The 22,768-nt window shown below is 44.7% G+C and overlaps 7 protein-coding genes across 10 annotated transcripts; 4 read left to right on the top strand and 3 right to left on the bottom strand.

The window, feature by feature from the left end:
* The first annotated feature begins 5,000 nt into the window (after positions 1-5,000).
* On the top strand, positions 5,001-5,812 carry LOC112345113 (dihydroorotase, mitochondrial-like). Its single transcript, XM_024671192.1, has 2 exons — positions 5,001-5,095; positions 5,263-5,812. Exons 1-2 carry the CDS (start codon positions 5,001-5,003, stop codon positions 5,810-5,812), a joined length of 645 nt encoding a protein of 214 aa, XP_024526960.1.
* Positions 5,393-7,441, bottom strand: LOC9652716. Its single transcript, XM_024671331.1, has 11 exons — positions 7,360-7,441; positions 7,088-7,214; positions 6,950-7,025; positions 6,833-6,894; positions 6,659-6,781; positions 6,560-6,604; positions 6,461-6,482; positions 6,284-6,403; positions 6,118-6,224; positions 5,805-6,047; positions 5,393-5,720 (listed from the first exon to the last, which is right to left on the bottom strand). Exons 2-10 carry the CDS (start codon positions 7,151-7,153, stop codon positions 5,847-5,849), a joined length of 822 nt encoding a protein of 273 aa, XP_024527099.1. The 5' UTR covers positions 7,154-7,214; positions 7,360-7,441; the 3' UTR covers positions 5,393-5,720; positions 5,805-5,846.
* Positions 7,442-7,724: 283 nt separating this feature from the next.
* On the top strand, positions 7,725-9,302 carry LOC9652269 (protein TIC 62, chloroplastic). Its single transcript, XM_024671191.1, has 9 exons — positions 7,725-7,989; positions 8,058-8,158; positions 8,232-8,285; positions 8,342-8,426; positions 8,494-8,599; positions 8,661-8,747; positions 8,805-8,902; positions 8,951-9,060; positions 9,136-9,302. Exons 1-9 carry the CDS (start codon positions 7,725-7,727, stop codon positions 9,211-9,213), a joined length of 984 nt encoding a protein of 327 aa, XP_024526959.1. The 3' UTR covers positions 9,214-9,302.
* Positions 9,303-10,729: 1,427 nt separating this feature from the next.
* Positions 10,730-16,015, bottom strand: LOC9652715. Its single transcript, XM_024671462.1, has 13 exons — positions 15,736-16,015; positions 15,078-15,461; positions 14,674-15,018; positions 14,264-14,584; positions 13,858-14,202; positions 13,473-13,802; positions 13,085-13,423; positions 12,683-13,018; positions 12,303-12,635; positions 11,927-12,247; positions 11,552-11,866; positions 11,143-11,496; positions 10,730-11,087 (listed from the first exon to the last, which is right to left on the bottom strand). Exons 1-13 carry the CDS (start codon positions 16,013-16,015, stop codon positions 10,753-10,755), a joined length of 4,338 nt encoding a protein of 1,445 aa, XP_024527230.1. The 3' UTR covers positions 10,730-10,752.
* An 87-nt stretch (positions 16,016-16,102) lies between these two features.
* On the top strand, positions 16,103-18,571 carry LOC9652714 (probable dual-specificity RNA methyltransferase RlmN). Of its 2 annotated transcripts, none has more exons than XM_002966434.2 (10): positions 16,103-16,408; positions 16,473-16,548; positions 16,609-16,706; positions 16,765-16,860; positions 16,913-16,999; positions 17,053-17,273; positions 17,340-17,479; positions 17,539-17,675; positions 17,731-17,933; positions 18,005-18,571. In XM_002966434.2, the coding sequence occupies exons 1-9, from the start codon at positions 16,118-16,120 to the stop codon at positions 17,881-17,883; spliced, it is 1,299 nt and encodes a 432-aa protein (XP_002966480.2). In that variant the 5' UTR covers positions 16,103-16,117; the 3' UTR covers positions 17,884-17,933; positions 18,005-18,571. The 2 variants fall into 2 exon arrangements, with proteins under 2 accessions (XP_002966480.2, XP_024527233.1); XM_024671465.1 differs by having other exon boundaries at positions 17,731-17,945.
* Positions 18,572-18,696: 125 nt separating this feature from the next.
* On the top strand, positions 18,697-21,779 carry LOC9652268 (GTP-binding protein ERG). The gene is made up of 9 exons (XM_024671464.1): positions 18,697-19,974; positions 20,032-20,121; positions 20,178-20,326; positions 20,382-20,540; positions 20,590-20,656; positions 20,726-20,833; positions 20,899-21,038; positions 21,098-21,461; positions 21,529-21,779. Exons 1-8 carry the CDS (start codon positions 18,727-18,729, stop codon positions 21,234-21,236), a joined length of 2,100 nt encoding a protein of 699 aa, XP_024527232.1. The 5' UTR covers positions 18,697-18,726; the 3' UTR covers positions 21,237-21,461; positions 21,529-21,779.
* Positions 21,268-22,747, bottom strand: LOC9652713. 3 transcript variants are annotated; one of them, XM_024671468.1, is made up of 4 exons: positions 21,944-22,747; positions 21,598-21,888; positions 21,364-21,530; positions 21,268-21,303 (listed from the first exon to the last, which is right to left on the bottom strand). In XM_024671468.1, the coding sequence occupies exon 1, from the start codon at positions 22,720-22,722 to the stop codon at positions 21,949-21,951; it is 774 nt and encodes a 257-aa protein (XP_024527236.1). In that variant the 5' UTR covers positions 22,723-22,747; the 3' UTR covers positions 21,268-21,303; positions 21,364-21,530; positions 21,598-21,888; positions 21,944-21,948. The 3 variants fall into 3 exon arrangements, with proteins under 3 accessions (XP_024527236.1, XP_024527235.1, XP_024527234.1); XM_024671467.1 differs by having other exon boundaries at positions 21,364-21,888; positions 21,939-22,747; XM_024671466.1 differs by having other exon boundaries at positions 21,364-21,888.
* Positions 22,748-22,768: the final 21 nt, after the last annotated feature.

The raw sequence follows: 22,768 nt of genomic DNA, 5'->3' as shown, positions 1-22,768 counted from the left end.
ATGCTTTCGAATTTTGTATAGATGCTGGCTTTCTGGTTTGCTGACACTATCAACCAGGATGTTCGGGATGCGCTCTTGGGGGTTCATGAAGTACCGAAGTTCACCATCAAAAAGAGAGAAACCTCCTCTTGTCAGATGTAAGTTGTGATGTGTCATACCGTGGGTTCAATCACCTGGGAGATAAGACCATTCACTCTGAGCCAACACATACGAGAACCTCACGATGGGGTTGACGCGTTAAGCTGATGATTCTTGGGGTGATGCGCGCTCACTCGGACGTCACCTCACAATCGGACATCGAAAGTGAGAGAAATCACAAGTGATAATTGCTTTGATCTTCTCCACATTGAAGCCTGCGTGGCGAAGAACACAAAAGCTATAGAAATGGTTACAAATCGAATCGCACCTAGTTCATCTTCGCTTGCTGGGCTTCATCAATTATGGATGAATGAGCAGCTTGTGGAACATCATCTGGGAGAAACAAAAGCAAGAGAAAACTTGTCAATCAACTTGCTCAGTGCCTCGTCGAGCTCCATTGCCCCAAGAACCATAAGAAAGCTCTACGACCGTCCACGTTAAATTCTGTGGATGTTACTCTTGGAGAGCGGCATAATAAACAACTGTTTCCCAACCAACTTCGCATTTTAAGTTTAGGCCAGACATGGTTACGTGAAACTTTTTGTGGATGTTTTGGTGGGTTAGGCACAAATGATCACATCTGGCATAGCATGGGTGAAATTTCTAGAGAAGACTCGCATGCAATTCGTCTGCCTCCCTGTAAGCACTGTATTCGCAGCGCATATGTCCAAGAGAATATCGAGAGAATCGTTCGTGGTGGGAGGAGCAATGGAGCCCTACTTGCATGCACGTACCAGCTGTCGCAAACCCGCCTTCTGTCATTGACCAAAGAATTCTAGAAATCTGTTCTTCCCCCATGCAATGGCGATGGATTTTCCCACAGCCGCCTCAGAGCTCCCCAATCCCCAAGCCGAGCTGAGCAAACGATTGTTAGAGCTGTCTCTCAAGCCCCTTGGCTAGCATCAATGATTTGCAGTGTGGCTATGCCAACTGTGATAATCATCAGCGCAATGGGTTGTATCTTTTGTGCCCACTCGACGGGGCAAACTTGATGTTCGCACTTCTCAACTGCTATTGAAAACTATTGTATGGATGGATTTCATAAATTGTTTTAGCCAGCTTCTTTCTGATGAGATCACCTTTGTTGACAAGATATCTAAGCTCCCCCATCGTGATAGCCATACTTGTTAAGGCATTCTCTTCTAAGAGATTGAGAACAAACTTTGGACCACATTTTTTCGTGTTGGTTATACCTCCTCTCCACTTATAGAAGCATTAGGTCCAGCTCACAACTCTCTCACTGAGATTGTGTTTTTAAATGTAGGAGACTAGTCATGTCTTTTATATTTTTTACCATGTTGTGTGCTGGGTGTGTCCTTTTGTATTCTGTCCTCTCCATCTTCTGCCACACTTTATGCCTCATCATCTCCTTTTTTTTTTATGTTGTACTTCATTCTCTCCATTGTCTTCTCCTTCCATGTTGTTACACCTTAATGCTTGCTGAGTCTATGTTGCTGTCTTTGTCCTCTTTGCACAGCTTGCACCAGGCTTTCTCCCTTTTGGACCTTTAAAATACGAAAACATTATTGATTGGAATCAGAGACAAAGAAACATGCATACTTACCACCCTCTTGTGCTCTAGTTGCATAGTCTGTTAATCTTGGCCATGAGTTCTGCTCCTTGAGAGCTCTTGTGGACATTGGCATGTAGTCCACCCAATTTGGCCAGTCTAATTTGTTATGGAACACTTTGTAGAGCTGACTCTTAAGCTCATCAAACACTTTTGCTTCAAGGTTGAGATTTTCTTGCCATATGTCCTATTTTAACACACTGTTAACAAGCTACCAAAATCTTTTTACTAACTGGAAAAATCTCCTTCTCACAGAGATTCTTGCAATAGCAGCATGAATGATTTTATGCTTCTTGAGAACCAACTGCAATAGAAATTGATCCTTGCCTTTGTGAAATAGTTTATCAAAACTAATAGCAACTAAGCACAACTTATGGAAAGATGGATCAGCCAATGCAAGCTTATAAAAGAAAATGAGCATTCCAAGTGCTAGTTCAATAAGTTGATTATCAACCCCCCTAAAAAAAATTAATTTTTTTTCATATACTAGATATTGTTTGAGTGGCTAGAATTAGAACCATAATTATGTTTTGTGGTCTATAATTAAATGCTTTGAATTACTCATTTTTGGTTTGCTTAAGCAAATCTGTAGGGGGACTGGGATAGTTGAATATATTTAGAATATGCTTGGATATTCTAGGATATTCTACCATCTAACGGTTGTTATTCATTTAGATTAATCTTATATTTATAATTTATAAAAATGTTTATAATTTATAAACTTTCTAACCCTTTGTAGTATATTCTTTTCTATTCTATCATCTAATGGTTGATATGCAATAAGATTAATCTTAGGTTTATAAATTACAAATATGCTTATAATTATAAACTTTATATGATCAATTGGATTAATAAGTAAGAATAAGCAAACTAAGTGTTGCTACATGCAACGTGTAGAATTTATTCTTTTCTCTGTTTTAAATTTCTAATAGAGAGAAATGGGCTATGATTAGCTCAACAATAATTACTTCTATGGGGTCATGGATTGTGCAAAGAACTAGCCTAAAAGACGTATTTGTAAAGTGTCTTTCATTTTAACATATTTTTCTTCCAATGTGGACTTTGAGAGTATTCTTAACCAGAAGGAATGGGAACAGTCTTTGGATTTTAAAAAGCAAGGTGGATTGGAGTCATAATGTTACAATAGCATGGTGCAAGGAAAATTGAGAGGTGGGACATTGAAAGGAGAGATTGACCTAAAAGAGAGGTAATGGTAAACAGTTGGTATTTGCTGGGTAATTTTAATGTAATAGTGATTGTCCTCAGTACACAGATTCCAATACATCAAATTTATTATGCTAATATATATTTGCCGAATGAGCGTATAGCTCTCACTGGTTTCACCACAACAAAGGAGGTTGTAAAATATTCATTAATAAAATAGCAAAATCATTAATTCAGTAAGATTAAGAAAATCAAGTTGGAGGAAACACTTTTCAGGGGGATGAGATACATGTATTGGTTTGAACTTTATTATCACCAAGCATCACACTCTATAACAAGATAATGCCTCTTTTAAGAATTACAACTTGAATTTAACGTATTGACTTTAGCAAATATAGAAATATTCTTACTACTTTTTAATACAATAAGTTTATTTTTATCACATATGGCTTCGATGTTACTCATGGGATTTGAAACTAAAGAATTCTCATACAGATGCATGGTTCATTATTAATATCTAAACTAAGTTCCTCGATTAATTAGAGGTTTGACCAGCAGATTTCAGAGCTATAAAAGTAAGGTTTTTAAGACTTTGTATTATAGTATTCAACACAATTTCATCTTACTTGTTTTTCTTGTCTTTGTTTTCATCTTTGTTTTTATTTTTTCATTGTCTTCTTCTTCTCGACACAAGTTCTTGATAATATTTATATTTGACAAATGTCTCAATGTTATTAAAATGGATAAAATTAGATTAATAAAAACTGTACTTATTATAGTTATATTGGTTTTACAATTAAATAAAATTATCGCTCCAAAGAAACCTATAATTGGAAGAACAAACTATTTAAGTCCACATGATATTGGTAAAGCTATTACAGCGTTTTATGAATTATTAAAAAAAATTAATAGAGATAAAAGTTATTCTACAACTTATGGAGATGAGGTTGAAGTTAGTACTTCAAAAGGAATTGTTTCAGTACTTATTCAATGCAAAGATAAATGTTCTGTAGAAAATACAGGTGCAACTATTACAGGTGATAAAATAATAAGAGGTTTAACAAATTTATTAGCATTCACAATAGACACTATAAACTTATATTCTTCAGATTCTTTTCTAAAAGATGGCACTAAATATATATTAAAATATAATCTAAAAACAGATGATTCTAATTCTTTATCAACATTTTTAAATATAAAGAGTCTTGATGATAAATCAGTATTTTGTGATATAAGATCTAGTATTTTATATTATGATTCATTTATTTATAGTGATAGTTTTCTAGTTTCACCTAATGGTAGGAATATATTAATTTTAAAAATGAATTGTATTCTTATACTTTATTCAAACAGTAGGATAATTTGGGATAAGTCATATTCCTTTATGAATTTGTTTGACTGTATTTTAAAATTGCAAAATAATGGGAATTTAGTTTTAAAATATAATGAGAAGTTATTATGGTCTTCAAATAAGTATTGCAATAATAAATTTGAATGTTTTTTACCAACATATTTTACAGTTCAAAATGATTGTAATTTAGTCATTTATGAAGCAAAATTTCCAAACAAAGTTTTATGGGCATCTAATACAAATAATCATATATTATGTAATGTATAAATTCATCTTGCAGCCTTTTCATTTATTAATATCTCAATCATATCAATAATTTATTTGAGCTCCAAAATGCTAAAGCTTTTGTATTTTCACTCTTTCTTCTTCTTTATTCATTCTTTCAATACATGGCCTAAATGCTAGATATATGCTACTTTCTGCAAGTCCTTCTTCAATGAAATAATAAAATTTTTATGGAGTTATTCTTCTCTGTAGAACACCTTTATGAAATTTGACACATATTTTGTTTTACATATAAATGTTAAATCAAACTACAATAAAAAATGTTTTTAATGAATTGTTATTAGGGTACCCATATCCAGACGTTTAAAACTGCTTGATACCGTTTTAACTCCGAGGATTCAGTATTAGTAGAGTATCTATATGTGCTCCTGCCCATTTAGAGTCTAGCTCGCGCTACAGTTCTTACTCTTGTTCTTCTCACGCCTTTTCGGAACCATAATTAGAATCCATAGTGAGAAGTAACTGGAATCGCGGAATTGAGCAGCGCCAGAGATGCGCACGCCGATCGAACGTATCCCAGATAATCCCGCACGGAATCTTCTTAAGCTTGCTACGATTCTTCACTCTTATGAAAGGAGGGCAGCTCGGTGAGGTGGCGGACACCAGCGTCGGTATCTTTGATCGCGAGAAACTTTTCGTTGATAAAATTCTCTCGCTGCTCGTCACCAAGCTTCCACAGCTCAAGGTGGTCATGGAGCACATCACTACTCGCGATTTGTGGAGAGCGTTACATCGGGTACGCGATTTCTTGTAGATTTTCTTTCGTGGTTTCTCTCGGCCTCGCAGGAAATGTGGCTGCTACTGTAACTCCACAGCACTTGCTACTCAATCGCAACGCAATCATTCAGCGCGGCTTGCAACCACACTTCTATGTCTCCCAGTTCTTAAGCGAGAAAGTCTTTTATTTGTGCTGGATTTTCAATGAGATTTCTACGAAAACAAAAACCAGGACAAGCTACGAAAACAAAAACCAGGATCAAGGCTGTTACGAGCGGGAGCAAAAAAAAGTTCCTTGGTCCTCACGAGAAAAGAGCCAAAGAAGCGCGGTTGCTCTACCTCTCTACGCCCAGGTTTTCGAAGAGGCCTCGTTTCCTACCATTGTTCCCCTAAACGGTCTTCCCGCGAACAAGAAAACGGTGACGCTGGTAAAGAGGCCTTGGTGCGTGCGAACAGCGTATAGCTTTGATTCGGGGACAGTGGTTCCAATCTTCGCTGGAAAAACAATCCAGTGGAGTGTGGATAGCGTCATCAATGGTGAAGATAGTTGCGAGAAAAAGAACGAGCTGGAAAGCTTACAGGTTTGAATCGAGGTTGCTAAAGCTTTTCGGGTGATTTGAGTCAATACAATCTGGTTTCCATGCTGGACGCTGATCTGAAATACTTCGCCTTGTTGAACTTGTTGCTGCCAGCAGCCGTCTCGAAGCCACACCTCGAAGCCGAACGGAAGAGCCTCCGGTTGTTCCTCTCAGCAATCTCTTGGATGGATTTCAAAGCCTTGAGATGGATCATCTGCTGCTCCAGCACTGGCCTGTGGCGGACCTGGAACGATTTGCGTCCTTGTTTCATCAGTATCATGAAGTAAGAGGTATGTCCAGTCTATATATCTTACAGCAGCACGACGTTTCTTCACGTCGATAAGCTCGGCTTGATAAACTTCTCGTATGTGTTGGCTTAGAGTAAACGGCCTTAGCTCCCTCCCACAAGGCAGATGACTGGCTGTTTGGAACCAGGGCAAGCCTTTTATCCCATGCTACGCACGTATCACAAGCTCTTACATTTGACAAGAGGAGGTTTCTCTCTTTTGATGGTGAACTTCGGCACTTCATGAACACCCAAGAGCGCATCTCTGACGTCCTGATCGATATTGTCAGCAATGTAGACCGGAAAGCCGGCATCTACACAAAACTCGAAAGCAGTGTTAGTGAACAATTCGTGAGTTCGGATGAACGTACCCATCTTTCGAAGCTGTGCTTTCTGGAAGAGGTTGAAAGACGTGAATTTTCGAAGATCAGGTGACTGAAAAAACAAGCTGAAGGAAGAGGAAAGAGAACCTGCTGCTGAAGATCAACTCGTCCAGGCTCCTTGTACGCAAGAGCCTATGTGAAAAGAAAGGTGAGCGAGATATATAGACACAAACATGATTTTCCTACCGGATTTTGTTTTTCTGCTTCCATCGCAGCAAGAACAGCCAAGCGTTCAGACTCTGCTTCATCAGCTTTTGCTCTCAGACGTTGCTGAGCAGCTTTGTCTCCTCCCATGACGGCTTCCATCATCTGCTAGAAAGCTTTCAGAGGTTAGAGGAAAGCACGAGGGCCAGGCACTACCTTCTTTCGACGATACGCTTGTGCTAGCAATTGGAAAGGGAGAGGCTGAACCTTGGGCTTGGCTGCAAAAACTCGAAGCTTTTCAAGGTGGAGAATGCACAAGTTTCTAACTCCAACCTTCCTCTTCGAGGTCTTCTTTGGACTGGGAGTCCAGTTTTGTGGTCATGATCTGCACAAACTCAGGATACTCCACCTACAAGAAAACTTTAAGTGATCCAGGCAGATTCGTCATGCTGCGAGTGAATTCATGCAGACCTCACCAGATTTATCTTCGTCGACTTCGTCCAGCATTCTGTCCACTTCCGACCGCTTGACATGCATTCCCAAGACGTTGAACGCTGTCAGCAACTCGTCGCTGTCGATGGCACCTGAGAAAAAAATGCTGTCATCGAACAAGTAAGTGACAGTCTATGATCAGTCACAAAGTTTTGGCAAAAAAAAAAAGAAATGCTAGAGGTAGAGTTCGCTTAGTGATCGAAGATCTTTAAAGCTCAAGAAGATTTTTATAAGAGGAAAGAGTAACATACCAGAGCCATCGAGATCAATCAAATCAAAGCACTCCTTGAGCTCCTGCTTTTGCTTCTTCGTGAGCTCCGGCCTCACAAACTTGCCGTGCGCGCGCAACCAAGTGTTGATTGAGAGCTTCCTCAACAGCGACTGGAATTACGCCAAATAACAGCTCAAGAATGGATCAAGTGCAGTGGAAACACACGTACCATCACTTGGGGGCTCATCGGCATTCTCGCGGGCTCCGCCATAGCCACAGCCCTAAAACTAAACCCTAGAAACAAGTTGGATTTCAAAAAGTGCCGGGAAACGCATATTCTCTGTATGGTGTTGAAGATGCTTATCTAGTTTGAAAACTGGATATTCGTTTCCCATTGTGAGGAGAATGGCTGTGCTAGCGGCTGTGGCGCTGGGCGCGCAGCCAAGAATCCGTGGCGCTCACATTGGGAGAAATTCCAGAGATTTTTCAGCGTCTCGGCGCCTGGATTTTCTCGGCTTCACAAGGTCTGGAAAGAGATTGCGCTCCAGCTCCCTAGGGTTTTGCAAGCCCCGCGGTGTGGTAGCCGCCGCGGCTTCTCCAGCTCCAGAAGCTACGGATTCGCGGTATTCGCAGAAGCTTGTGCTTGTTGTAGGCGCTACTGGTGGTGTAGGCGAGTTCTTATCGAGATTTTCTTCTTTTCTTCGCTGCCGAACGAAACTTTTGTGTTTTTCCATTCAGGGCAGCTTGCGGTCGCGTCTTTGCTCGAGAAAGGTGTAGAAGTTCGTGCGCTGCTGAGAAATGCTGAGAAAGCTCGATCGTTGTTTGGCGATAAGCTACAGGTATTGCAAGCTCTTCTCAAAAAATTGTTTCTCTATCTTTTCTTGGTGAAACCATCGATAAAATTTGTACCAGGTTGTTGTTGGGGATACAAGGAATCCAGAAGATTTTGTTCCGTCCATGTTCGAGGTGATCTCTCTTTTTTTTTCTACGACTACCTTGATCTAACTATCATTTGGCTGCAGGGTGTCACTCATGTTTTATGCTGCACAGGAACCACCGCGTTTCCATCCAAGCGCTGGGCTGGAGACAATACGCCGGAACAAACAGGTGCTAGATTGAAGTGGTACGTCTTTGGTTTGAAGAAAAAACTTTTCTTATCTTTTTCCACGAGCAGACTGGATGGGAGTACGCAATCTCATTGCTGCAGTTCCCAAAACCATCCAGAGATTTGTGTTGGTTTCGTCTGTTGGAGTTACAAAATGCGATCAGCTGCCGTGGAAGTAAGCTCGATCAAGTTCTTTGCGTTTCCAACCTTTTCAACTTTTATGCTGGGCACCGCAGTATCATGAACCTGTTTGGAGTGCTCAAGTACAAAAAAATGGGTGAAGATTTTTTGAGAAGCTCTGGACTCCCGTACACTATTATCAGGTGCTAAACTCTCAAACTCTCATGAAGATTTTCCTCTCGAGCACGAGGTTTCCACAGGCCAGGGAGACTAACAGACGGACCTTACACATCGTATGATCTGAACACGCTGCTAAAGGCAACGTCAGGAACTCGTCGCGACGTTATCCTTGGCCAAGGTCGAGAAATTAATACTTGCCATAGTTTTGACCGAAGTTCTCTCACAGGTGATACTCTTGTTGGCGAAGCTAGCAGGATCATGGTCGCCGAAGCCTGCATCCAAGCAATGGACCTCGAGTGTACGTGTGGCCAAACTTACGAGCTCAACTCAGTCCAGGTTGGAGCAATAGAAACTTACTTTTTATTTCAGCAAAGAATTCTCAACCTTACAGACGACGATTTTCCTGTATAGGGGGACGGGCCTGGCGCTGACTGTAACAAATGGGCCAAGCTTTTCGTAAGCGCAGGCACCAGCACAAACCAAGTGTAGAAACTATATAGCGCCATCGTCGATCGGTATGCTGTAAGATTTCATAGTTTCGCTGATAATAAGTGCTTGTCTCGTGACAAAATTTCCAAGCCTCTTCTCTAGGACACAGTTACCATGAACGGGCTGCCGCTGATATCCACAAGGCCAGCCATGATGGAGAGGTCATAAATGCCGGGCTCGCGAGCCACAAAGTTACCGACGAACATCCCTTCTGATACGTAGTCCATCGAAAACTCCTCCATGGTTGGGCCCGAGAGGATCATGACGAAGGTCACAGTGTTTCCATTCTCGTCAACGTCGCTATAAGCATTGTTGCCGAATTTATCCCTGGTTTGGATTCTCACTTGCTTTGGAACCCCGGTTGTAGCTATGCTCTCTGCGGCCATCTCTATAACAGCGCAGAGAGGAACGTGAACAGCACCTGGAGGTATGAAGCTTTGAGAAACTGGCTTGCAACTTCAAAAAGAGAAACCAACTTACCTGGTTTGACTTGCAGAGTGTATGTCCCTTTGATTTGCGAACCATAGAGGGTAATGTCAGCGATGTACGAGCCCGAGAGCGTAGCGTTGATGGTCGCAGAATACTTTCCATTGCGTTCGTCGGGTATCAGTCCCACCGTAAGCTCTTCCGACGCCAACTCGACTATGAATTTCATCGTCTTGTTGGTCGTGTAATTCGCAAAGATGGTGACGGTCACGTCCTCTCCAGCAGGTAGACTGGTGTTAGGTGAAATCGTGGCTCTGAAATCTTTGGCTGTCTCTTTAACTGCAGTGAGCAGAGTAAGAAGAACGCAAATACTTGACCGATGCAAAATGCGTTACCAGAGCCGACAGATACGTTGAGCGGACACTCGGGAAGAAGGAGATCCTCGTACGAGACCGTGACTGCGTAGAATCCTTGCGAAGGGACCTTGTACGAGGCAAGATACTTCCCTGGCGAAAGAAGGACGAAGCTCCGATAAGTGGAAGCTCCAGGTCCCGTAACACTGAGTTTAAAGCCAGAACTGTCCACCGTCACTGGATTCTCGAAGACGTCCACCATGATCACCACGACTTCGTTCCATTTAAGCACCGATGCTAGAATTGACACCCCTTCGCCGGTGACATAAGCAACGGTCGTGTCCGGCGGCCCTGGAGGAAGAATTTTTCATCGCGGCTATACCAAAAAGAGAGAAACTTTGCAAAGTTGGAAGTACTACCTGGATAAATGGTGACAGGGAAAGGACTGCCTGGGAGTGGCACTTGAGCGTCGGAACCCACCGCTATGACAGTCATGCTGTAGTTTTGAGCCTTCCAGATGGTATAATTCACCGAGAAGTCCTGGCCTCCAACCCAAGTTGCGGCCACGCTTGCGAACGGTGGATCGAACTGGACGATGAAAGAGATGGCGCCGGGAGCACAAGGATTGCGAAACCGATCGTATGCTGAGATGTTGAACTCTAGATTCGTTCCAGCTTCGCCACCCGAGAGACCATCGCCACTGGCGACACACTGCTCTGGCAAAGGAGGACCTGAGATACGAGAAAAACTCATGTAAGTTTTAGAAAGAATGCGAGGAAGTACCTGGAGAGACGGTCTTGTTGTAAGAAACTAGACGAACATCCGACCATGAAATGGAAACCGTGTAATCGCCAGCGACGGTGGCGGTGTAGTTCGACACGTACCTTCCATCTTCTGCTTGAAGCTCGAAAACCTTCGCGAGTAGAAAGAAGGTGTCGTCCATTGACGAAGCGTTTACGACGATGAGGCTTGTGTCCGTCACGACTGGATAGCCAAAGTGGTCCCTGAGCGTGATGGAAATCGTAGTAAGGTCCCCGGCAGTGGAGTCTATGATGCCAGTTCCGTTGAAGGTGCTGTTGAGCACGCTCGGAGCTTCTGCACGGTGCAAGCCGTGAGTTATGTCATACAGAACACTAGACGGTATGCTTACCTTGCACGATAGAAAAATAATACGGGACTCCGGAGTTTATCTTCGTAAGGCCACTGACAACTTGGAGCTTGAAATCCCCGCGCTCGGTCATTGTAAAAGCGATCAACACCTGGTCGCTTGCGTAAGTAAATGTAGCAAACTGCTGGACGGTCATGTCCGACGTGAAAACCGGCCCCTCGCCACCAGTCGTGTAGACGGACGCCGTAAACATGGCAGTGACTGTTTCATTTAGAACCTGGTAGACTTTGTTCTTGAACTTGTCTCGCAGTAAGAGAAGGAATCTCACCGCACTGCCTTCACTTATCACATTTCCGTCCATAAACACCCCGCGACATTGAGATATCGCGATTGGACCTGTTAAGAAGAATCACACTCAGGCTTGAATCGTCGAGGAAAAAAGAAGTAGAACCTGATGAAACAGTGATCTGGAACGGGCTGCCAGTGGTGAGATTGCTCGGCGTTAACGATCCGGCGTAAACAAACACACCGTAGGTCCCAGATTTTGTGACGTTGCACTTGACAGTATACGTTCCATTTCGATTGTTGGTGATGGTTGTGGCCTGGGTGACAGCCGGAGAAAACTTTATAGAGATATTCACTGGCCCCGTCGGCATTGTGTTGTTGAATGCGTCGAAAGTTGTGACAAGGAAGCTCGTAGTCAAGCCCGCTTCTCCCTGTGACACCCCAGAATACGTAGCTCTGCACCACGGTCCATATATACTTGCTACAACCATTTACGAAAGGCATCAGTTCAAGAAACGAAGTGTGCAAGAAAAATATTCACCTGGAAGAACGCTCTTTTTTATTGCAGGACCTCCCCCTAGAACGAGCCCTTTCCACTGCGTCACAATCTTGTAGTCCCCAGCAAGTGTGGGCACATACGCGATTAGGAATGCACCACTCGATTTGGGAACGATAGAAATGTTAGTTGTTACGTTGATAGGAAGGCCGAACCTCGTAAACCGGACGCTCATGTCACTAGCGTTTGCGTATGCTGTATTTCCTGCACTGTCGCGAAGTTGGACAAGAAACTCCGACTTGACACCAGCGGTTGAGTTCTTTAGCCCAGTACCATCTATTATGGTTCTCGAAGGATCCACGTTGTCTACAAAAAGTAGGAAAAGTGATTAGCATAACATCAAAGAACGTTATGTTCAAACCTGTGGTCACTGTGAACAAGTATGGCGATCCAGAAATGTCTTCTGATGCATTTCCAATCTGTAAGATAAATCTTCCAACTTTGGTCATGTTAAATCTGAATGCCAGCGAGTAGTTCGTCATCTGTGTCACGGCCAAGCTTGGAACTCCCAGCATACTCAGGTTTGATTGGAAATAAACGAGCGCCGTAAAGTTTGCTGCGGTGAGGCCATTGCTGGGTAAAGCGTTCCCAAACACATCTTTTGGATAGAGCAAGAATGTCACAGTTGTGTTCTGTAGGTAGAACTCTATACCATTGAGCCACTCGCCAGAGCAATCCGGCACGGACAAGAATCCTGTGTTTAACTGTTAATATATAATACGGTAAAAAAGAGTGTAGTACCTGGGTTTACAGTCAATGGAAACGGCGACCCGGATATGTTCTTCGACTTGCTTCCAATCCTTAAGTTGAACTGTCCGGCATCCACCGGAAAGAAAACTACGGACTGGTACCCGGAGAAGTTCTGAGGAACAACCGTAACATTCCAGTTGTTTATAGCATCAGGATAGCCTTGTACTTCGACAACAAAGTTGTAGGAGTCGTTTCTTCCTGTTGCCAAGCTGACATTATTCCCGTACGCATCCATGAGAAGGATTTGGATAACTGCTTGAGTTCCCGCGTCGAAAACATTTACGCCACCAAGCCAGGAGGCTGTGCAATTCCAAACAGATACAGAGCCTATACAAAAAAAAAAGACACAATAAGCCAAAAGAAGGTACGAAATGTAAAGATTATCTCAGAGACCTGCTGTAACAGTAAACTGGAAAGGTGACCCTGTTAGATTTGCACTGGGACTCCACAAACCCAGCCAGTAGCTGCCGGCCAAGGTCGGATAGAATTTGACTGTTTTAATGCCTGCAGAAGGATTATCGGCAAAGCTCACGTTGTATCCTAGAGAACTATTAGCACTTCCAGAAATGTCGGCTGACAGCTGAAAATTGTAATCATATCCGCCAGTAATTGAGCTCACGGTGTTGTTGTAGACATCCTTGAGTAGGACGTGAAGCGTGGCTTCAGTTCCCGCAGGAAATCTATTCAAGCCCTTCGGCCACGATGGTAGACATGCGGAAGTGGACACCGAACCTGAAGTAACAAACCACTTAAGATGAGATATATACTAGCAAAAACTTACTCGCATTCACGAAAAAACCAAGAGGCGAGTTTGTGATGGTGTCAGTGCTACTTCCAACTTCACAGGCAAAATCTCCAGAAAGAGTTGACATGAAAGTCATCAGGTTGTAATCCGTGCCGTTGATGTTTTGCACTTGCACTCCCAGATCCGGCAAGCTTCCTACTGGTATGTCGCTCGAGAGGCTCACTATCGTACCAATAAAAACATAAGGGTCATAAACGCTATTGTTGTACTTGTCTCGCTTAAAGATTTGCAAACTGCCATTCACTCCCGCTTGAAATTGGCTGCCATTTGGCCAAAACCCCATGCAGGTCGGTATGCTGATAGGACCTGCAAAGAAAAGGAAGTCAGTTCACGATGCAAGGCCACATATTTATATACATGCCTGGAAAAACTCGGAATAAGAAGGGAGAATTCGAAATATTGACGATGTCGCTGCCAACGTTCAGCAAATATGTTCCCGAAACTTGAGGATAAAATGTTACGATCCTGTAAGCTGATCCAAGCTCCGGAGGAAGTAAAGCCAGGCTCGGCATCGCAAACAGTTGATAGTCGCTCGCAGTGCTCACGTTGACAGAAAAGTCGTACGAGCTTAAGCTGCCAGTGGATAAGCTGACATTATTGCCGTAACCATCCATCTCCAACACATTAAATTCAGCTCGTTCTCCAGCATAGAAGGTAGACTTGAATCCCGTCCAGGAACCCTTGCAGTTTTCCACTGCAATTGAACCTGCAAAAAAAATTATAAACTCTGGTTACCCAGTTGATTGATTGACAACTTACACATTCACCTGAAAATACCGAAAATGTGAAGGGTGAAAGTTGTAATTCTTGTGATCCATTTCCAACGTGCAGATAATATTGGCCTGCTTGGATTGGCATAAAAGTTGCAGCAATATAATCCGTGTCGATTTCGAGGGGAGCAACTGTTACATTCAGAGGCGCCAGTGTACTGCCATCCGAGTAGTAAAAGCTTAGAAGTAGCTCCATATTTGGAATAGAATTGCTGAATCCATCGAGTTGTAATATTGCTAGAGAAGAATTAGTCCCTGCCTCAAAGGAATTAACTCCGTTTGGCCAAACAGCTGAACTGTCATTAATAGAAAGAGGACCTGATATATCAAAGAAAGACCAAAAAACAAAAAGAAAAATTAAAAAAAGAACATCAGAAAGAATACACGTTGCTGACAAAACCTTTTACCTGGAACCACGTAAAAGCGGAACGGTGCCTTTTGGATAACGTGAGTGCCATTTCCAACTTGCAAGTAGAATCTACCGGCTGTAGTAGGATAGAAAGAAACAGTTTGAGAACCTTCAGTCGCGTTACCAGAGACATTGAAACTGGGAAAGCTCGTCGAGGTGTTCACGGCAGGGTTGGCAATTACGGCGAGCTGAAAGCTGTATAGTACACTTCGTCCAGTCTTTCCACCAACAGTGTTATTGAATGCGTCTTTTTGAGTTATCTGCAGCGTAGCCATTGTGCCAGCAACGAAGGTGCTGCTATTGTTGGACCATGTAGCAACACATGCAGGAACATACACAGGACCTGAGAATCAGAAAAAGAAAAAACATTAAAACTGCGGACGGATAACACTGTAAGCATACCGGAAATGATAGTGATGGCCGGGCTCGAAAATCCGATAGGAACCACCCAAAACCCATAGGAAAAGAGAGTCACAAAAAGGATGTATTGAGCATTGGCATCTGCAATGGAATTTTGAGCAAGGCATGACACGGAAAATACTCCAGAACTGGACCCCTCGCTCACGTTGCAGGCAGTATTGGGTGGAGTAAATCCAGTTCCGGAATCGAAGATACGTACTTGAAAAAGGCTGGGCGATCCGTCATAAGGTGTAGTGCACGAGCAAGTCGATCCACTGCAGCTCGAATCGATGGCAACAATATTGAAAGTGAACGGCACTCCCTCGACCATCGTGATGTTTACAGCAAGAATGTCGATAACGCTGCAGTTTCCAGGCCCTGGTATAACTGCATAGAAGAACACAAACATATAAAGAATGAAAACTTTTCACGCAAACTCAACGATAGAAACTCAAAGAACTATGACAACTTCTCAAGCTGGTTCAAGCAAAAGAAGATGAAAGCCTTTCAAGCAAAATCATGATCAAGCATACGGACAGGAGAACAAAAGAAAAAAAACCAAGAAGAAAAATGAGCATAGAACAAACCATGATCAAGCAATGAAGGAATAAAATGACAAAAAATTTTACCAGGGAATAGTGGAGTCCATAGTGCTACATACTGGGGGCCGGAGTTGGAGGCGGCGATGGAGCGCTAACGCAGCAATCGCTCACATCGAGACTGGAGACATAGCAAAATGGATCACAAACAGCGCCGGGGCGAGCTGAATCGCAAGTGGAGCTGCAGCAATCGAAGTCACACGCCGCGCATTCTAACGCGCAGGTGATGTTCTGCGAGCACAGCATCAAGCAATCGCGCCCTGGCTGCGATATTACGAATCGCGGCGCCCACAGAAGCCAGCTCCACCAGAGAAACCAATGCACGAACCTCGAGAGCTCCATTCCTCGCTCGCCCTCTCTAGAAGCCCTAGAACAAGATAAGTTATCCCCCCGCCATAAAATATTCCATCGAATCTTTCTAGGGTTTATCTGGATGATGGGTTTATGAAGCGCGCGGCTATGGCGATGGCGATAGAGCTCCAGCAGAGCCGGCTAGCGTTCTCGATCGTTTCTTCTGCTGCGAGAGTTAGGGTCTGTGCGCCACTGGGAAAATGCGCCGGGCTCGGCAATCTTTCTCGCCGAAATTTCTCACAGGCAGCCGAGGCGTTGGAGATCAACGAGGTCGAGGCTCGTCCGGAGGTACAGGTGAAGGATGGTAAGATCATCAGTCCACGGAAATTCCTGCTAGGGAAATCCGAGAAGCAGCTTCAAGATCTGTGTGAAGAAATGGGAGAGGTATTGTTTTCCAGCGTCATGAAATATTCGTTGTCACTGTGTTTATTTTCTTTGTTACTCACAGAAGAGGTTTCGAGGAAAGCAAATGTATCTTCTTCTCTACAAAGTCCGCAAGGCTGAGATACAAGAATTCACAAACTGTAAGTTCCTCAAGCTTTTTTTTCCTTCAGGATGCTTAGAGGAAAATGCTTGTGGCTCAGTATCGAAAGGCTTTCGAGAAAAACTCATCTCCGAGGGATGGGAAGTTGGAAGATCTCCAATTCATCACAAAGTCAACTCTGTAGACGGTACAATCAAGGTTTTCATTTTTCTCTCGTTCTTGCAAAGATCGTCTTTAACATTTAGCTTCTTTTAAGGTGTTACTCAAGCTTAAAGATAGTCGTTTAATAGAGACTGTGGGAATACCAGCTGATGAAGAAAACAATCGGCTTACTGTCTGTGTTTCATCCCAGGTTTTTTTTTTCCAGCTCCTTTTTTCTTTCATACAACCTTGCAATTGTCTAGGTAGGTTGTCCTCTGCGATGCGCCTTCTGTGCTACTGGTAAAGGTGGTTTTACGCGAAGCTTGAAGCCACACGAGATTATCGAGCAGGTTTTATTTGTTCGCACAATATACCTTGGAGTGCGACATGATTTTTATTTCAGGTCCTTGTTATGGAGGAAATTTTCAAACAGCGAGTGAGCAACGTTGTCTTCATGGGAATGGGAGAACCAATGCTGAATATGGCGTCAGTTCTTGCCGCTCATCGATGCCTTAACGAAGATATCGGAATCGGCCAACGCATGATAACCATTTCGACCGTTGGTGTTCCAAACTCTATACGTAAACTTGCGGCACATAAGCTTCAGTCCACTTTAGCTGTAAGGTGGGACACCAATCTTTCCTCTCTATTCCTCGGTTTTAATACTTGTGTTTGTTTCCACCGAAACAGCTTGCACGCACCAAATCAGCGCCTCAGAGAACAAATTGTACCCAGCGCTAAGTCCTATCCGCTGGATGCGTTGATGGAAGATTGCAAAGAATACTTCAGCATCACAGGGCGTCGGGTGTCATTCGAGTATACTCTTCTAGGTTCGTTCCAACGTAGTTTGCTTTGGAGCACTGTATTCATTTTGTTGGCTTTTCCTCAGCTGGCGTAAACGATTCTAAGGAGCTTGCTTTCGAACTAGGAGAGCTTCTCCATCACTGGGATATGAGCCATCATGTCAACCTCATTCCATATAATCCAGTTGCGGACTCTTTGTTTCAACGACCTTGGCAAAAATCAGTAAGCTCGTTATAAGCTTTCTAAAACACATCTTGATGTTTTTCGTTATTCATAGGTCCAGACATTTGTTGAAACATTGGCTAAGTGCCGAGTAAATGCCTCGGTGAGGCAAACTCGTGGCCTGGATGCAAATGCAGCTTGTGGACAGTTGAGAAATCAATTCCAGAAAACACCTCTAGAAGACGAAAGCCTCGTTAAGTCTATCTGAAGCGAGGCTCAAGCACACAGCGATTCCCAGCTCTCTGTTCATCAAACAAGGTATCAGATCAGGTACTTTGCAAGCAAAAATAACACGTAGTTCTTACTTAGAGCTCCTTTCTTATGCGCAGATGATTCTTTCACAGCTCCACAGTGATACCCAGGCTTCAAAGTAAAGTTCTTAGGAAGATCAACCGTGATAGTGCTCATCCCTGCTTCGCCAACGGTGACCAGGAAAGATACAACCTTCTTCTCGTTTTTGTCACGCTTCTTCGCAGCTGGAACCAGGACAAGCGAGCGATCACAAGCAAGAGGCTTGTTTCCAATGAAGCGAGTACAGTTGCCTTGATCCTGGACTTTAGCTCCCTCGAGCTCCCAGATCACTTCCTTCTTCGCCCAAGTCCAGCCGTAAGCCCATCCGTGCTTTGAAAAGCTCTTCTCTCCAGACGAATCCAGAGTTACTAGAGCCTGGAAGAGATCGATTCACATCAACACTGCGACGAAGCAAAGAATGTAAGGAGCTGGAAGATCAAACCTGGTAACCATCTGTAGTCCAGTTTAGAACATCCCACTCGACGTTCACTCCTCTCGAGTCTGACGAACTTGATGTTAGTTCCAGGAGCTTGAGAGATCTAAGAGTAACTCACCAGTGCCACAAACGAGAAGAAAAAGAAGAGCGCACATAAGCTTGATCGCCATCATCGCGAAGTTTGTTTGCTCGAACACCATATTTATGTCGTGTTCTTTGCTGGAAGAACAATGAAAGAGCCGGAAGAACAGTGTAAAACTCTTGCTTACGCCAGCAAAGGGGTTAAACCCTAAATCTTAGGGTTCTTGATACTGGCATTTTCAGATGCTAGAGAGGCGAGGCTTGATCGCGCTCCGAGGTAGTGGCAGCAGGATTCTCACGGGCATTGGCGTGCGGAGCTTGGGATCGCGAGCGTCGGACAGCGAGCGCGAGAATCCGGTGCTGGAGGAGCGGCGGCGGCGGGTCAGGGAGCTCGCGAGGGCCAGGTTTGCTGAGCAGCAGCTGAAGAAGAGAGGGGAAGTAGAGAAGAAGTATAAGAGGGGAGAGATCGATGGGAGGAAGTTCGTGGATTGGGGAAAGGATAAGTTTAGACTTCCTCTCAGAGATGGATCGGGTCTTTTGCTGGGCAAGGCAGAACGAGAGAGGATCGAAAATGCGAAGATCGCGAGGAAGAAAGCGGAGGATTTGGAGAAAGAAAGGGAGAATTTGAAGAAGAAGACGAAGAAGTCTCAGGAGGTCACCAAGAGCAAAGATTCGAGAAGCTCAAACGTAAAGGCCAAAGAAAAATCGTCCAGCATTGACACAGAGGAGGAAGAAGAAGAAGAAGACGACGAAGAGTTTGAGCCGGGGAAAAAACTCAAGAAGAAAAAGAAGAAAGGTAGTGTTCCTGTGGCAAAGCCCAAGAGCCAAGGCACAGAATTGATCGAAGCTGCGATAAAATCCTTGAAGTCTCTCCAGAGGGAAGTTGACGGAGTAGTGGAGCCTCTTGATCTTCCTCCTGCGAAGGTGGAAGGATGGAAGACTTCTTACCGGGACAGAGTTGAGAGAGCTTTGGTTGACAAAGGCCTCGTCCCACAAGAAGAAAGTGGGACTGTCGCTACAGGAGAAGAAGAGATTCCGGAGAGCACTGCTATACTAAACAGCTTCATGGAGAGCAACGAATTCGAAAGCTCGGAAGAAGACGATGAAGACTTCAAATCATTTGAGGAAATCGTGATCAAGGGAGGTGATGATCAGACAGCTAGCTGGGAAAGTGAAAAGATGATTGAGGAGTTTAACACAGCCACAACGTCTTCGTCCGCTCAAGGTGATGAGAAAGTCTCGGACGAAGATGACCAGCGGGCTAGCTTGGAACGTGAGAAGATGATTGAGGATTTGAACACGGCCACAACGTCTTCGTCCGCTCAAGGTGATGAGAAAGTCTCTGGAGCGACTCAAGCGAAGGCACTACTGGCAGCCATCGACGATCGCTCGGCTGATATCGGATCTGTGTCACTGGACGAGCAAATGTCCGTGAGAGTCGGGATAATTGGAGCTCCCAACGCTGGGAAGTCTTCACTCTTAAACTTCATGGTAAGCGATTCTATCTTTCTTCTTCGTATGTTTTCTTCACTTCCCATCCAAATCCAGGTTGGAACCAAGGTGTCGGCAGTCTCTCGAAAGACAAACACAACACGAAACGAGATCCTCGGAGTTTTAACAGAGAACGATACGCAAGTTGTAAGCTTTTGATGCTTTTTCTTGAGGAATATGGAGCTTATCTTCGGCGGTTGCAGCTTTTCTACGACACTCCGGGTTTGATGATGCGCTGGAAGGGTCAGGCCGTAAGACGAGACGTGAAAAGCCGAGTCCAAAGCGCCTGGATGGTCACTGGCCACTGCGAAGTTCTCATCGTGCTGGTGGACGCTCATCGCCAAATAGAACGGTAAGGACGTATACATTTCCTCGAAGCAACTCAAACGTGGTTCTTCGCTTGATAGCCCCGACCAGAGAGTGAGAAAACTGATCGAGAAGCTAGGAGAGAAGAAGGATCCAAAGCAAAAGAGGATCTTGTGCTTGAACAAAGTCGACTTGATTCGCCAAAAGCGGGAGTTAGTGCCGCTGGCGCAGGAGTTTGGCTCGCTCCCTGGATACGACAGGTATCAAAAAAATTCGTCACTTCCATCTCTTCAACGTTTCAACTCACAGGGTCTTCATGATCTCCGGCTTGAGAGGAAGCGGCGTGAGACACTTAAAAGAGTACCTTTTAGAGAAAGTGAGCTTCTTTTCTTTTCTCTTTTTTCCGCTTTTGGTTTTGCTCATACGTTTTGTTTCTTCGTTCTAGGCAGTACCAAGGCCTTGGGAAGAAGAAAAGGGTGTCGTGACGGACATGAGTCCCATCGCAGTGGCGAAAGAAGTTGTGTGGGAGCACGTCCTTGACAATGTACACCAGGTAACACTTGCAAACTCTTGCAAATTCTCGAGAAGAATTTATTTGATCGCTTTATTTGTTTCCAGGAAATACCGTATCATCTTCACCACAAGCACGTCTCGTGGAAAATCTTAAAAGACCGCTCCATCCGCATCGAGCAGCAGATAATCGTGCCTACAGACTCTCAAAAGAAGATTCTCATTGGCAAGAATGGAGGTCTCATCAGGTAACTTCGGACGATGCTAATTTCCACAGGCTAAAGAGCTCGCGAGCGTGTTCTTCCAGGAAAATCGGAATGGCTGCAAACGAGGAACTGTCAGCGCGGTTTGGAGCTAAAGTTCACCTGATCCTGGACGTGAAAATCGCTGGCTCCGACAACATGTACGCTGCCTCTGAGAACGCGGCCGACGAGATGTGGCTGTAGCATTTTCGCGAGTGGCAAGTAACTTCTTTTCGGAGTTTCTAGCATTCTTTTATAACGCACAGTCTTCCTGCTTCAAGACGCACGTAAAGAGAATGAGGCCAGGGATAAAAAACCAAGAGCAGCAAACCTTTCGAGCTCGAGAGGATGGCTTTGTTCTTGGGCTCCTTGAAAACTTCGATCCTGGCCTTCGTCGTGACAGCAGCTGTGCTCCAACAAGTTAGCGCTGTAAGTTTGATGCTTGATAATCACCGCATCACTTCTTGACGTCTTGTCTCGTCTCTGTGGCTTGCAGAACTGCGATGTCAAAACTTTCAACAGTACCGAGTGCCGGGATATCCACTACGACAGCAGCGAAGATTACCTCTACGTGACTTGCCGCGCGCACGGCAACTGGTTTAGTGACCGCTACCACCTCCAGGTTCTCTTGCAGTACGAGAACAACGAGCTCCAGTGCGGGGATGCCAGCCACAACTTTGTAACAAGCTGCCAGACTTCGACACTCACGATCCAAGGAACAGAGATCTCTGTTGTTTGTGGCGGAAAGCCGGCGTCGATTGATCTCTCAGACTGCCTCGGAGTGGATGCCGATGATGAGATCTTGTTTAACTGCGACTACGATAACTACTACAATTGAATCCATCTTCATCACCATCTGCGAGAATTTAGAGTTATCACTATGAAACGAAAAAGAGAAAGTCCCACCTTACCTCTCTCAAGTGTACTCCATCCTTTGCTTGGGATTGACGATCTTTCCTCTAGCAAGCCTCTTGAGTTTCTTCTCGCGGCCCTTCACCTTCGCAACCTCTCGATCGCTTCTCACGGCTCGAGCAGCGGCTTTTGGCAGTGGCCTCGGCCTTCCAACTTGATAATCCTGCCTGGGTTTCTTGAATGGCCGCGTCCACGGAGCTCTCCATGAATCGATCTTCTTCACCACCGGCTTGCAATAGGCAGGAAAGTTGGGTGGTGCCACTGCCGCCGGCACAAGCTCGTTACGTCCGCTGGGCTTGACAAACCTCGAGTAGAAATCCAAGCCCGGAGCAGCTCTACTGGAGAAATGCTGCTCGCTGTGGCTTCGATCCATCCGGGGCGCATCCTCTCCTCCATCTTTGTTTCCAGCAGCAGCAGCGGCGGCAGCAGCCTCGCGATCGGCAGCCCTTTTGAGCCGCCTCTCCTGAGCTTCAAATCTCACCCTGCTGTACACGCGCCTGGCTTTGATCGTGTAGGGACAGAAAGATCTGCGATTCTTCTTTACCTTCACAGATTTCCTCCGCCAGTCCCGGGACGAAGGCTCGACGCCCTTGGGAAGAGGAAATCCGCGCGCCCAGCCCGCCATTGGCGTCGGCACACGATATTTCCGCGCCTCCTCGCTGATCTTCCGGCAATGGAGCAATGCCGCCGGCTGTGATTGCGGGACGCTCGCCGCCCGCTGCATACCTCTGTGAATCGAGCTGGAAGCTCGCCAGAGGGCGATCGTCGCCGTTCTCATTCTCTCCTCCTAGAACCCTACCCAGTTTTGGTAGAGCCCTAAACAA

Source organism: Selaginella moellendorffii, unplaced genomic scaffold, assembly GCF_000143415.4.
Source record: "Selaginella moellendorffii unplaced genomic scaffold, v1.0 SELMOscaffold_7, whole genome shotgun sequence".
In the NCBI taxonomy this organism is placed as follows: Eukaryota; Viridiplantae; Streptophyta; class Lycopodiopsida; order Selaginellales; family Selaginellaceae; genus Selaginella; species Selaginella moellendorffii.
Note: the sequence above shows the minus strand (reverse complement) of the source record. Positions and strands in the feature narration are given on the sequence as shown.

Bases quoted from the DNA above. Each gene is read 5' to 3' on its own strand.
- LOC112345113 (XM_024671192.1), top strand. From the start codon at position 5,001: ATGCGCACGCCGATCGAACGTATCCCAGATAATCCCGCACGGAATCTT. The intron at 5,096-5,262 runs GTGAGGTGGCGG...GATTTCTTGTAG, and splicing joins TATGAAAGGAGGGCAGCTCG to ATTTTCTTTCGTGGTTTCTC.
- LOC9652716 (XM_024671331.1), bottom strand. From the start codon at position 7,153: ATGCATGTCAAGCGGTCGGAAGTGGACAGAATGCTGGACGAAGTCGAC. The intron at 6,782-6,832 runs GTAGTGCCTGGC...GCTTTCTAGCAG, and splicing joins AAGCGTATCGTCGAAAGAAG to ATGATGGAAGCCGTCATGGG. The intron at 6,404-6,460 runs GTACGTTCATCC...AGTTTTGTGTAG, and splicing joins AGCACAGCTTCGAAAGATGG to ATGCCGGCTTTCCGGTCTAC.
- LOC9652269 (XM_024671191.1), top strand. From the start codon at position 7,725: ATGGCTGTGCTAGCGGCTGTGGCGCTGGGCGCGCAGCCAAGAATCCGT. The intron at 8,159-8,231 runs GTATTGCAAGCT...AATTTGTACCAG, and splicing joins TGTTTGGCGATAAGCTACAG to GTTGTTGTTGGGGATACAAG. The intron at 8,427-8,493 runs GTGCTAGATTGA...TTCCACGAGCAG, and splicing joins CAATACGCCGGAACAAACAG to ACTGGATGGGAGTACGCAAT.
- LOC9652715 (XM_024671462.1), bottom strand. From the start codon at position 16,015: ATGGAGCTCTCGAGGTTCGTGCATTGGTTTCTCTGGTGGAGCTGGCTT. The intron at 15,462-15,735 runs GTATGTAGCACT...TCTTCTATGCAG, and splicing joins GCCTCCAACTCCGGCCCCCA to TTATACCAGGGCCTGGAAAC. The intron at 12,636-12,682 runs GTACTACACTCT...AGTTAAACACAG, and splicing joins TCCATTGACTGTAAACCCAG to GATTCTTGTCCGTGCCGGAT.
- LOC9652714 (XM_002966434.2), top strand. From the start codon at position 16,118: ATGAAGCGCGCGGCTATGGCGATGGCGATAGAGCTCCAGCAGAGCCGG. The intron at 16,409-16,472 runs GTATTGTTTTCC...TGTTACTCACAG, and splicing joins TGTGTGAAGAAATGGGAGAG to AAGAGGTTTCGAGGAAAGCA. The intron at 16,549-16,608 runs GTAAGTTCCTCA...CTTGTGGCTCAG, and splicing joins GATACAAGAATTCACAAACT to TATCGAAAGGCTTTCGAGAA.
- LOC9652268 (XM_024671464.1), top strand. From the start codon at position 18,727: ATGCTAGAGAGGCGAGGCTTGATCGCGCTCCGAGGTAGTGGCAGCAGG. The intron at 20,657-20,725 runs GTGAGCTTCTTT...TCTTCGTTCTAG, and splicing joins AAGAGTACCTTTTAGAGAAA to GCAGTACCAAGGCCTTGGGA. The intron at 21,039-21,097 runs GTAACTTCGGAC...GTGTTCTTCCAG, and splicing joins AAGAATGGAGGTCTCATCAG to GAAAATCGGAATGGCTGCAA.
- LOC9652713 (XM_024671467.1), bottom strand. From the start codon at position 22,722: ATGAGAACGGCGACGATCGCCCTCTGGCGAGCTTCCAGCTCGATTCAC.